This window comes from Culex pipiens, chromosome 2, assembly GCF_016801865.2.
Source record: "Culex pipiens pallens isolate TS chromosome 2, TS_CPP_V2, whole genome shotgun sequence".
Taxonomy (NCBI): Eukaryota; Metazoa; Arthropoda; class Insecta; order Diptera; family Culicidae; genus Culex; species Culex pipiens.
This window is the reverse complement of record NC_068938.1, coordinates 65593802-65607004: the sequence shown is the minus strand read 5'-3', so window position 1 is coordinate 65607004 and position 13203 is coordinate 65593802. Positions and strand designations below refer to the sequence as shown.

Genomic DNA, 13203 nt, shown 5'->3' with positions numbered 1-13203 from the left:
ATATTTTTGGTGCAGAGATAATCAAATGATAGCTTTTTCATCACTCATTTGCAACACTGGTCCTCATCAATACCTACAACTTTGCCAAAGACACTGAATCAATAAAAAAAAATTCGTTGAAAAGTTACAGATTTTCGAATATTCACGTACCATTTTTGTATGAACAGCTGCCAAAATTGTATGGATACTTTTAAGGGTGAACCAATGACACAAAATAGCTTATTTGGTCATAGGAAAGGCCCCCACAAATGCAGATAATAAAATATAAAAATCAAATTATTCGCTCTACAGCATTGCCTTGGCGTTCTCGATTGCGAGATTCCTACTCGAAACTAGGTGTCCGAAGGCTTGATTGTTGAGGCAATTGCAAACCTCTTTTTACACCTTAGCTTCCATCCACCCCGGGATTCGAACTGACGACCTTTGGATTGTTAGTCCAACTGCCTATCAGCTACTCCACCGAGACAGGACCCAGGGAGACGACTCCTACACCTGGACTGAGCTAACGACCTAACCTTTTTAGGTTAGTCCGGGGCCAACATTCACTTCCCGTCCGACGGAAGGCGTGATCAGACAAATCTCGTCTCGAAAAATGCCACCGGGACCGTCTGGGATCGAACCCAGGCCTACTGGGTGAGAGGCAATCACGCTTACCCCTACACCACGGTCCCGGCCGTGGTATAATCCATTTCCGGGTTTGGTGGAGAATTGCTCTAAACACGAAACAGTTAAAAAAATTGCAGCTGTTTTTTACACTTTCTTTTTTTCTTTTTTATTGCATTCTTTTAAATAATTTTAATAAGCTGCTTTCAACCTCTTTACGAACACAATTTTAATGTCTTGTTTTCTTTTCTATTTTCAGGTAAGTCACACCAAAAATTAAGTTAAATTACTGCGGGGCAAGTAAAAGTCAATATTCAATCACTGACAAGATGTATGTTTAAAACATAAATATTATTATGATTCTACAAACATTCTATTTTTCTATCATATTAAGCATAAAATAATCAAATCACATAATGTAAGTATGACTTTGAAATTTTTGTTTTTAATATGAGCTTGAATTTCACCAATCATATTAATTTTCGATTGATTCAATTTCAACTTAACTTAACCTTCAACCCAAAATACTCAACACTCGAAACACTCACCACCAGCTCCCGGTCGGCAATAATCGCACCGAAGGTAATCGACATGACCGGTCCCATCAGCGGCGAAACCAGCATGGCGGCCACAATGTTCGGGGCGTTGTTCTCCACCAGGCCGAGCGCAGCCAGCGAGCTATTTCCAGGGAAAATTGCGGAAAATTAATCAATTTTAGATGGACTGTGAGATTTTGGACTATTTCACCGAAAGTGCAATTTGGTCGAAATTTGAAATTCATACATTCGATGCAAAATTCAAGAAGTCATTTTTTCGAAAATCAGGTTTAATTTTTCTTTTTGACCAAATGAACCATTCGCTGAAATGACCCAACCCCTTGCATCCGGGTTTACTCACTCGGCCGTGACGATCAGCAGCAGATAGTCGAACGAGAGCGAACCGCCGGCGCGGACTCCGTCGACCACCTGTTTCACCGTCAGCTTCGACCGGATCGAGTCGACAAAGTTGTTCCACTTGGAGTTGGGCTCGTCGGCGGCTCCCGCACCGTAGTCGTCGCTGCAATTAGAATGGTGATGAAAATCCGGTGAAGCTTATACGTGCAGTCATTCATTTAGTACTGGGAAGCGCAATTGATTTCGATTGGGTCGTTTTGTGCTGAGCTTCGAGGACCCAGATTCGATGCTACATTCAGGCGGGTTTAATTTATCGTTTTTGGGAGGCGCTAGAAAAGCCAATAAATTTGCTCAACTCGATAGTTTTACCAGGCAGAGCAGAGTTTAATTGATGGGATAGGTCTGGTTGAATTGGGGTCTGTAGTACCACTGATGATAATTATAGCTTCTCTATTGAAAATTGATTTGATTTGTCGTTACCCGATAATCAAAAGAGGTGTATTTTAATATCGTAGTAATGATTGGTAATTAATTAACTTTTTCTTCAGTTTGTTATTTTGTTTGTAATGGGTCATTCCCCGCGAACTCACACAGCAGATGGTTGTCAAAAGGGCTTTTATGTAAAATTGGACGATTTTATTACGTACTCGAGATTCCGAAAAACGTATTTTTCATCAAAAAAAAGTCTTAAAAAAGTTTTAAAACTCAGCCATTTTTCGTTACTCAACTGTAACAAATTTTGAAACATGTCATTGGGTAATTCTCTACCAACTCACACGAAATCGGGAAAAGTTGCCCGACCCCTCTTCGATTTGCGTGAAAATTTGTCCTATGGGTAACTTTTGTCCCTGATCACGAATCCGAGGTGCGTTTTTTTGATATCTCGTGACGGAGGCGCGGTACGACCCCTTCAATTTTTGAACATGCGAAAAAAGAGGTGTTTTTCAATAAACGGTGAAACGGTGATGAGATAGAAATTTGGTGTCAAAGGGACTTTTATGTAAATTTTTTTTTTTTTTAAATTTATATTTATTTTGATTTTCTCTTCCATGTACATTCATTCAGTTAAAATATTATTGAGTGTCCAATCACAATCGATGACTTTTCACCTCAATTTTAAATACTAGCAACTTTCATTTATTCATGAAATATTGTAGCTTTCGCTATTCAGTGATTTCAAATGTAGGAGGTCCTACATGTACAAAAGGGAAAAGGGATACCTTAAAACTAACTTATAAACTATATAAAGAGCGGATCAATGCAGCTGAAGACTGCAATGATTTTTGTCGAAATGCATCAATTATCTTATTGGACATAACATCCAAAGTTTCAACTTCGGCTAATTGATGAAGTTCACTGGTGCTGAACCAGGGAGGAAGTTTCAGAATCATTTTCAGAATTTTGTTCTGAATCCTCTGAAGTTTTTTCTTCCTGGTTATGCAACAGCTTGTCCAGATCGGCACAGCATAAAGCATGGCAGGTCTGAAAATTTGTTTATAAATTAACAGTTTATTCTTGAGACAAAGTCTAGAATTCCTGTTTATAAGTGGATACAAACATTTAATATATTTGTTACATTTAACCTGGATACTTTCAATGTGATCCTTGTAAGTAAGGTTTTTGTCAAAAGCAAGTCCAAGATATTTCACTTGATCCTCCCACTTTAAATTTACCTCATTCATCTTTATAATGTGATGACTTTTTGGTTTAAGAAAATCAGCCCTTGGTTTGTGAGGGAAAATAATAAGTTGAGTTTTTGCAGCATTTGGAGTAATTTTCCATTCTTTCAAATAAGAATTGAAAATATCCAAGCTTTTTTGTAATCTTCTTGTGATGACACGAAGGCTTCTACCTTTGGCGGAGATGCTTGTATCATCAGCAAAAAGTGATTTCTGACATCCTGGGGGCAAATCAGGCAAGTCAGAAGTAAAAATATTGTATAAAATTGGACCCAAAATGCTTCCTTGAGGGACGCCAGCACGTACAGGTAGTTGATCAGATTTGCTGTTCTGATAACATACCTGCAGAGTACGATCCGTCAAATAATTTTGAATAATTTTCACGATGTAAATCGGAAAATTAAACCTTTTCAATTTCGCAATCAAACCTTTATGCCAAACACTGTCAAATGCTTTTTCTATGTCTAGAAGAGCAGCGCCAGTAGAATAGCCCTCAGATTTGTTGCTTCGAATTAAATTTGAAACTCTCAACAACTGATGAGTAGTTGAATGCCCAAGGCGAAATCCAAACTGCTCATCAGCGAAAATTGAATTTTCATTAATGTGCGTCATCATTCTATTAAGAATTATTCTTTCGAATAATTTACTAATAGATGAAAGCAAACTAATGGGCCGATAGCTTGAGGCTTCAGCAGGATTTTTATCCGGTTTTAAAATCGGAACTACTTTGGCATTTTTCCAACTACTGGGAAAATATGCCAAATCAAAACATTTGTTGCAAATTTTGACCAAGCTACTTAAAGTTGCTTCAGGTAATTTTTTAATTAAAATGTAAAAAATGCCATCCTCACCAGGGGCTTTCATATTTTTAAATTTTTTGAAAATATATTTTATTTCATTCAGATCCGTATTAAAAACATCATCTGATGAAAACTGTTGTTCAACAATATTCTGAAATTCTATTGAAATTTGATTTTCAATAGGACTCAGAACATTTAAGTTGAAATTATGAGCACTCTCAAACTGCTGAGCAAGTTTTTGAGCTTTCTCCCCATTAGTTAATAGAATATTATCACCATCTTTTAAAGAAGGGATTGGTTTTTGAGGTTTCTTAAGAACCTTTGAAAGTTTCCAAAAAGGTTTGGAATAAGGTTTAATTTGTTCGACATCTCTTGCGAACTTTTCATTTCGCAGGAGAGTGAATCTGTGGTCAATAACCTTTTGCAAATCTTTTTGAATTCGCTTCAGTGCAGGATCACGAGAACGTTGATACTGTCTTCGGCGAACATTTTTCAGACGAATCAGAAGCTGAAGATCGTCACCAATAATGGGAGAATCAAATTTGACTTGGACTTTAGGAATAGCAATATTCCTAGCATCCAAAATTGCATTAGTTAAAGATTCCAAGGCTAAATCAATATCAGCTTTGGTTTCTAAAACAAAATCATGATTTAAATTTTTCTAAATATGATGCTGATACCTGTCCCAATTAGCTTTGTGGTAATTAAACACAGAACTATTGGGTCTGGTAACTGCTTCATGAGAAAGTGAAAAAGTTACTGGAAGGTGATCAGAATCAAAATCAGCATGAGTCACTAAAGGACCACAATACAGACTTTGATTTGTCAAAACCAAATCAATTGTTGATGGATTTCTAACAGAAGAAAAGCAAGTTGGCCCATTCGGGTATAAAACCGAATAAAGACCAGAAGTGCAATCTCTAAATAGAATTTTACCATTGGAATTTACTTTTAAATTATTCCAAGATTGGTGTTTGGCATTAAAATCACCGATGATCAAAAATCGAGATCTATGCCGAGTAAGTTTATTCAAATCCCCTTTAAAATAATTTTTATTTTCCCCAGTGCATTGGAATGGTAAATATGCAGCTGCAATCATAATTTTCCCAAAAGAAGTTTCAAGTTCAATGCCCAAACTTTCAATAACTTTTAACTTAAAGTCACGTAAAGTGTTATAAGTCATACTACGGTGGATAACTATTGCAACTCCACCGCCATTTCGATTCATTCTGTTATTGGTTATAACTTTATAATCTGGATCGCTTTTCAAATAAGTGCCAGTTTTTAAAAATGTTTCGGTTATAACAGCAACATGCACGTTATGAACTCGTAAAAAGTTGAAAAATTCATTTTCTTTCGCTTTCAAAGAGCGAGCATTAAAATTCATAATATTGATGGAATTACTTAGATCCATGATTAAACTTCAGGGTAAGAACAACATCATTCGCAAATTTTAATCCAATCTGGATAGCTTCCATCATGGATGTAGCATTACTCATTGTTTGAATCAAACCAAACAGTGAGTTTTGCAAAAAAGTCATTTTTTCAAACGTAACATCGCCGAGATCAGAAGATCCCAAAGCGTTGCCAGCAGAAAAATTTTCAAATGAAATTTGAGGTACCTGCCCAATTTGAAAATTGGTAGAGGATTTAAAATTCGTGGATGAACCCGAACCCGAAACGACGTTGGCATAAGAAATACCATTGCTGTTACCTAACTTTTCCACGGTAGGGGTATTTCTAGCATTGTTCGAGTGAGACAGCACGAACGTTTGATTTAAAGATGCAGGTACAACCTGACTTTGAGAAAATTTCGGTTTGGATTTCGGCTGATGCTTAGCACGAGAATCCAAAACCTTTTTTCTGATGGGGCAATCCCAGAAATTTGATTTGTGATTTCCACCACAATTTGCACATTTAAATTGGGTGACTTCTTTCACGGGACAATTGTCCTTGCCGTGAGAAGAATCCCCGCAAACCATGCATTTTGGAACCATGGCGCAATGATCAGTACCGTGACCGAATGCCTGGCAACGCCGGCACTGGGTCAGATTCTGGCCATTACCGCCATGTTTCTTAAAATGCTCCCACTTTACCCGTACATGGAACAAAAACTGAACTTTGTCCAAAAGTTTCAAATTGTTGATTTCATTTCTGTTGAAATGAATCAGATAAAATTGTGAAGTCAAACCAAAGCGAGAAATATTCCCGTTTGATTTTTTCTTCATTGGTATTACTTGGGATGGGACAAAGCCAAGCAACACCTTAAGTTCGTTTTTGATCTCATCCACCGACAAGTCGTTGGAGAGACCTTTCAGGACCGCCTTGAATGGACGAGCATTCTTGGTCTCATACGTGTAAAAATTGTGTTTGTGGTTTTTCAAATAACCAACAAAAGTTTGGTGATCTTGTAAAGATTCCGTCAACAAGCGACATTCTCCTCTTCGACCAAGCTGGAACGAAACCTTCAAATTGCAAGTTTCCTTGCAATTCTTCAGTTGCGTTCGAAAGCTGGCCAAATCGGAGACGGAAGTCACTACAATTGGCGGAGCCTTTACTCGTTTCTCGACGGCAGAAGGCTCAGTACGAGGAGAAGGATCCTTGTCAACAGTTTCGGATAAAACACCGAAACCGTTTGCCAATGGAATTGGAGGATTGACCTCACTTTCAGAATCAGAATCAGACCTCGGATGAGGCTGTTTTCTTTTTCTGTTTCCGTTAGCCGGTTTAGCGTTCAAACGCTTCACCGACGTAACGACCAAATCTTCAGAAGATTTGCGTTTACCTTTGTTTTGACGCATTTTGCAAGCAAAGTTCTCTTAAAAAGATGGCTTCGTTTGTAAAATACAACAAAATTTCAGGTGGGGTTAGTCTTGAAAAGACTGTTTAGAATTTGGGAAAATAACTCAGGTAGTCTTTAAAAAGACTGTGAATTTTTTTTGAAATAACTCTGAGCTTAGGTAGTAAAAAATACCGCAGCTCTAGTGTCCGTTCACCTCGAAGGTTCGCAAGACACTGACTTTTATGTAAAATTAGACGCCCGATTTAATGGCGTACTAAAAATTCCGAAAAAAACGTGTTTTTCATCGAAAAAAAACACTAAAAAAGTTTTAAAAATTTTACCATTTTACGTTACTCGACTGTAATTTTTTTTTGGAACATGTCAATTTAAGGGAAATTTAAAGTACTTTTCGAATCTGCATTGACCCAGGAGGGTCATTTTTTGATTTAGAACAAAATTTTTCATTTTAAAATTTCGTGTTTTTTCTAACTTTCCAGGGTAATTTTTTAGAGTGTAATAATGTTCTACAAAGTTGTAGAAAAGACAATTACAAAAATTTTGATATATAAACATAAGGGTAAACATCACGAGTTATCGCGATTTTACGAAAAAAAGTTTTGAAAAAGTTGCTTTTTGCGTTTCTCTTTGTTTCGTCGCCCGTGTCTGTCGCGGGTGACGATGAACGGCCATGATCGACGACGACCAACTTTTTCAAAACTTTTTTTCGTAAAATCGCGATAACTCGTGATGTTTAGCAAGCAAACCCCTTATGTTTATATATCAAAATTTTTGTAATTGTCTGTTCTACAACTTCGTAGAACATTATTACACTCTAAAAAATTACCCTGAAAAGTTAGAAAAAACACGAAATTTTAAAATGAAAAAAATTGTTCTAAATGAAAAAATAACCCTTCTGGGTCAATGTAGATTCGAAAAGTACATTTAATTTCCCATAAAATGACATGTTCCAAAAATTTTTACAGTCGAGTAACGGAAAATGGGAGAAATTTTAAAACTTTTTTAGTGTTTTTTTTTCGATTAAAATACGTTTTTTCGGAATTCTGAATACGCCATTAAATCGGGCGTCTAATTTTACATAAAAGTCCCTTTGACACCAAATTTCTATCTCATAACCGTGTCAGGCTGCAAATTATTGAAAAACACCTCTTTTTTCGCATGTTCAAAAATTGAAGGGGTCGTACCGCCCCTCCGCCACAAGATATCAAAAAACGGACCTCGGATTCGTGATCAGGGACAAAAGTTACCCATAGGACAAATCGAAGAGGGGTCGGGGCAACTGCTGTGTGAGTTGGCGGAGAATTACCCCATTTTAAAATTGAATGTACTTTCCAAATCTATATTTACCTAGAAGTTAAGTTTTTTGTTTTTTGGTTTTTGTTTTTTGTTTTTTGTTTTTTGTTTTTTGTTTTTTGTTTTTTGTTTCTTGTTTTTTGTTTTTTGTTTTTTGTTTTTTGTTTTTTGTTTTTTGTTTTTTTGTTTTTTGTTTTTTGTTTTTTGTTTTTTGTTTTTTGTTTTTTGTTTTTTGTTTTTTGTTTTTTGTTTTTTGTTTTTTGTTTTTTGTTTTTTGTTTTTTGTTTTTTGTTTTTTGTTTTTTGTTTTTTGTTTTTTGTTTTTTGTTTTTTGTTTTTTGTTTTTTGTTTTTTGTTTTTTGTTTTTTGTTTTTTGTTTTTTGTTTTTTGTTTTTTGTTTTTTGTTTTTTGTTTTTTGTTTTTTGTTTTTTGTTTTTTGTTTTTTGTTTTTTGTTTTTTGTTTTTTGTTTTTTGTTTTTTGTTTTTTGTTTTTTGTTTTTTGTTTTTTGTTTTTTGTTTTTTGTTTTTTGTTTTTTGTTTTTTGTTTTTTGTTTTTTGTTTTTTGTTTTTTGTTTTTTGTTTTTTGTTTTTTGTTTTTTGTTTTTTGTTTTTTGTTTTTTGTTTTTTGTTTTTTGTTTTTTGTTTTTTGTTTTTTGTTTTTTGTTTTTTGTTTTTTGTTTTTTGTTTTTTGTTTTTTGTTTTTTGTTTTTTGTTTTTTGTTTTTTGTTTTTTGTTTTTTGTTTTTTTGTATTGGCGCTAGAAAAGCCAATAAATTTGCTCAACTCGATAGTTTTACCAGGCAGAGCAGAGTTTAATTGATGGGATAGGTTTGGTTGAATTGGGGTCTGTAGAACCACTGATGATAATTATAGCTTCTCTATTGAAAATTGATTTGATTTGTCGTTACCCGATAATCAAAAGAGGTGTATTTTAATATCGTAGTAATGATTGGTAATTAATTAACTTTTTCTTCAGTTTGTTATTTTGTTTGTAATGGGTCATTCCCCGCGAACTCACACAGCAGATGGTTGTCAAAAGGGCTTTTATGTAAAATTGGACGATTTTATTACGTACTCGAGATTCCGAAAAACGTATTTTTCATCAAAAAAAAGTCTTAAAAAAGTTTTAAAACTCAGCCATTTTTCGTTACTCAACTGTAACAAATTTTGAAACATGTCATTGGGTAATTCTCTACCAACTCACACGAAATCGGGAAAAGTTGCCCCGACCCCTCTTCGATTTGCGTGAAAATTTGTCCTATGGGTAACTTTTGTCCCTGATCACGAATCCGAGGTGCGTTTTTTTGATATCTCGTGACGGAGGCGCGGTACGACCCCTTCAATTTTTGAACATGCGAAAAAAGAGGTGTTTTTCAATAAACGGTGAAACGGTGATGAGATAGAAATTTGGTGTCAAAGGGACTTTTATGTAAAATTAGACGCCCGATTTAATGGCGTACTCAAAATTCCGAAAAAAACGTGTTTTTCATCGAAAAAAACACTAAAAAAGTTTTAAAAATTTTACCATTTTACGTTACTCGACTGTAAATTTTTTTTGGAACATGTCATGTTAAGGGAAATTTAAAGTACTTTTCGAATCTGCATTGACCCAGAAGGGTCATTTTTTGATTTAGAACAAAATTTTTCATTTTAAAATTTCGTGTTTTTTCTAACTATCCAGGGTAATTTTTTAGAGTGTAATAATGTTCTACAAAGTTGTAGAAAAGACAATTACAAAAATTTTGATATATAAACATAAGGGTAAACATCACGAGTTATCGCGATTTTACGAAAAAAAAGTTTTGAAAAAGTTGCTTTTTGCGTTTCTCTTTGTTTCGTCGCCCGTGTCTGTCGCGGGTGACGATGAACGGCCATGATCGACGACGACCAACTTTTTCAAAACTTTTTTTCGTAAAATCGCGATATCTCGTGATGTTTACAAGCAAACCCCTTATGTTTATATATCAAAATTTTTGTAATTGTCTGTTCTACAACTTCGTAGAACATTATTACACTCTAAAAAATTACCCTGAAAAGTTAGAAAAAACACGAAATTTTAAAATGAAAAAAATTGTTCTAAATGAAAAAATAACCCTTCTGGGTCAATGTAGATTCGAAAAGTACATTTAATTTCCCATAAAATGACATGTTCCAAAAATTTTTACAGTCGAGTAACGGAAAATGGGAGAAATTTTAAAACTTTTTTAGTGTTTTTTTTTTCGATTAAAATACGTTTTTTCGGAATTCTGAATACGCCATTAAATCGGGCGTCTAATTTTACATAAAAGTCCCTTTGACACCAAATTTCTATCTCATAACCGTGTCAGGCTGCAAATTATTGAAAAACACCTCTTTTTTCGCATGTTCAAAAATTGAAGGGGTCGTACCGCCCCTCCGCCACAAGATATCAAAAAACGGACCTCGGATTCGTGATCAGGGACAAAAGTTACCCATAGGACAAATCGAAGAGGGGTCGGGGCAACTGCTGTGTGAGTTGGCGGAGAATTACCCCATTTTAAAATTGAATGTACTTTCCAAATCTATATTTACCTAGAAGTTAAGTTTTTTGTTTTTTGTTTTTTGTTTTTTGTTTTTTGTTTTTTGTTTTTTGTTTTTTGTTTTTTGTTTTTTGTTTTTTGTTTTTTGTTTTTTGTTTTTTGTTTTTTGTTTTTTGTTTTTTGTTTTTTGTTTTTTGTTTTTTGTTTTTTGTTTTTTGTTTTTTGTTTTTTGTTTTTTGTTTTTTGTTTTTTGTTTTTTGTTTTTTGTTTTTTGTTTTTTGTTTTTTGTTTTTTGTTTTTTGTTTTTTGTTTTTTGTTTTTTGTTTTTTGTTTTTTGTTTTTTGTTTTTTGTTTTTTGTTTTTTGTTTTTTGTTTTTTGTTTTTTGTTTTTTGTTTTTTGTTTTTTGTTTTTTGTTTTTTGTTTTTTGTTTTTTGTTTTTTGTTTTTTGTTTTTTGTTTTTTGTTTTTTGTTTTTTGTTTTTTGTTTTTTGTTTTTTGTTTTTTGTTTTTTGTTTTTTTGTTTTTTGTTTTTTGTTTTTTGTTTTTTGTTTTTTGTTTTTTGTTTTTTGTTTTTTGTTTTTTGTTTTTTGTTTTTTGTTTTTTGTTTTTTGTTTTTTGTTTTTTGTTTTTTGTTTTTTGTTTTTTGTTTTTTGTTTTTTGTTTTTTGTTTTTTGTTTTTTGTTTTTTTTTTTTGTTTTTAGGCTGCAAATTATTGAAAAACACCTCTTTTTTCGCATGTTCAAAAATTGAAGGGGTCGTACCGCCCCTCCGCCACAAGATATCAAAAAACGGACCTCGGATTCGTGATCAGGGACAAAAGTTACCCATAGGACAAAGTTTCACGCAAATCGAAGAGGGGTCGGGGCAACTGCTGTGTGAGTTGGCGGAGAATTACCCAATTTTAAAATTGAATGTACTTTCCAAATCTATATTTACCTAGAAGTTAAGTTTTTTGTTTTTTGGTTTTTGTTTTTTGTTTTTTGTTTTTTGTTTTTTGTTTTTTGTTTTTTGTTTTTTGTTTTTTTGTTTTTTGTTTTTTGTTTTTTGTTTTTTGTTTTTTGTTTTTTGTTTTTTGTTTTTTGTTTTTTGTTTTTTGTTTTTTGTTTTTTGTTTTTTGTTTTTTGTTTTTTGTTTTTTGTTTTTTGTTTTTTGTTTTTTGTTTTTTGTTTTTTGTTTTTTGTTTTTTGTTTTTTGTTTTTTGTTTTTTGTTTTTTGCTTTTTGTTTTTTGTTTTTTGTTTTTTTAGCAAGGCACAACGAAAATCATATTTTCAATCGAGTCTTACTTTTTCATTATTCTGTGAACTGATGATTCTCTTCTCCAATGGTCCCTTAAATATATTTACAACATGAGATTCGACTATACTCGAAAATTTAGTGCACGAAAAAAATACCTAATAATTTTGCAGTGAATTTAGCAATCTATGTTTCGTTTTTATTTCAAAAATATTATTTTAATACCCTTCAACCATTAATTAAATCGCGCATAAACATTGACAACCAACCTGCGACTCCCCAGCATTTCCGGTTCACCTCAACCTCTTCTAGTTTATGCAGTCTAGCATCTAGATGGTTTTGTTTCCGGTGAGCTCTCATTCTATGACTTCATTCTTTTTGCGCCCACCTCTCACTAGTTCTGTGCACTGAATTATGCATTACCATAATATGATTAAGGCCACGTGTGTGTGCAACTGTATAACGTCCCAGGAATCTCTTCAGATGGGAGCAACCTTGCAACCTGCTCACTTCCGGCGGCGGTGAAAAACGACTGGGAGGAAGTGCAAAAAAAGCAGCTCTGCTTGTGATTCAATTCCGCACCTCGTTAAGGGAAAAACAAATAACTAAGGGGTGGTTCTGACTGCTGCTGGGCTGGGTTTTTAGTTTAGTTTTTTTTCCTGCGCCCACCTTTGCCAGAGTTGCTAGCTGGTTGGATGTTGGTATGCATTACGTAGTAGGTAAGTTATGACCTGAGCATAAAAACGAGGCATACGATGGGACCATCGGGGTCAAGTTTGGAAAGAATTTTGAAAAAGCCATCAATTTTAAACCATTTTTTCATATTAATATAATCATATAATTTTTTTTCGAAAATAGATAGTTGAAAATTCTATCTTGAACCCCAATGCCCCCACCCAACCTGCATAGGCGAATAGTTAAGGAGGGTCCTTGTCGTCATTTTGTCACACAGAAGGACAGCAATAATGATGGTGATTCCTGCAAAACGAAACCCTTTTTTTCTGTGCTCCGAGGTACCTTTGGTCGAGGGAAAGCTTCCACTCATTTCCACTGACAGCAACCAATCCCAATGAACTGTCTTCATGAAAAACGTCAGTTTCAACTGCTGTTGGGTTTCGGACGAATCAAGTCAACCTGCAGCACAAACATCGACGTTGGTTGGTTTTATTTGTGTGTGTGTGTGTTTCTTTGAAATGTTAATCCCTTTCAGTAATGATGCTAGCTTCCACCTCAATATGTTTTTCTCTTCTGGCACGTGGCTTTCCGTGGACCTGCAAGTAGCAAATTTACGAAGCAAAAAAAAAATACACGTGCACCATTCATTAACTTCCCTGAACTGGCGCGTTCGAGAACATACAAAGTGCAATGCACACCATTGGTACACACAAACACAATGTAACGAGCA

General features: G+C 34.3%; 2 protein-coding genes across 3 annotated transcripts in view; one reads left to right on the top strand and one right to left on the bottom strand.

Moving 5' to 3' along the window:
• The window catches only part of LOC120418404 (uncharacterized), a 326864-nt gene that overhangs the window by 93337 nt on the left and 220324 nt on the right, over positions 1–13203 (top strand). The gene's annotated exons all lie outside the window — the stretch shown is intronic.
• Positions 1–13203, bottom strand: part of LOC120418405 (uncharacterized) — a 79240-nt gene that overhangs the window by 40699 nt on the left and 25338 nt on the right. For both annotated transcript variants that reach the window (XM_039580781.2, XM_052707289.1), the window contains 2 exons: positions 1501–1659; positions 1152–1281 (listed from right to left, as the gene is read on the bottom strand). In XM_039580781.2, coding sequence (XP_039436715.1) covers positions 1152–1281; positions 1501–1659 — 289 coding nt within the window. The remainder of the gene's footprint in view (positions 1–1151; positions 1282–1500; positions 1660–13203) is intronic.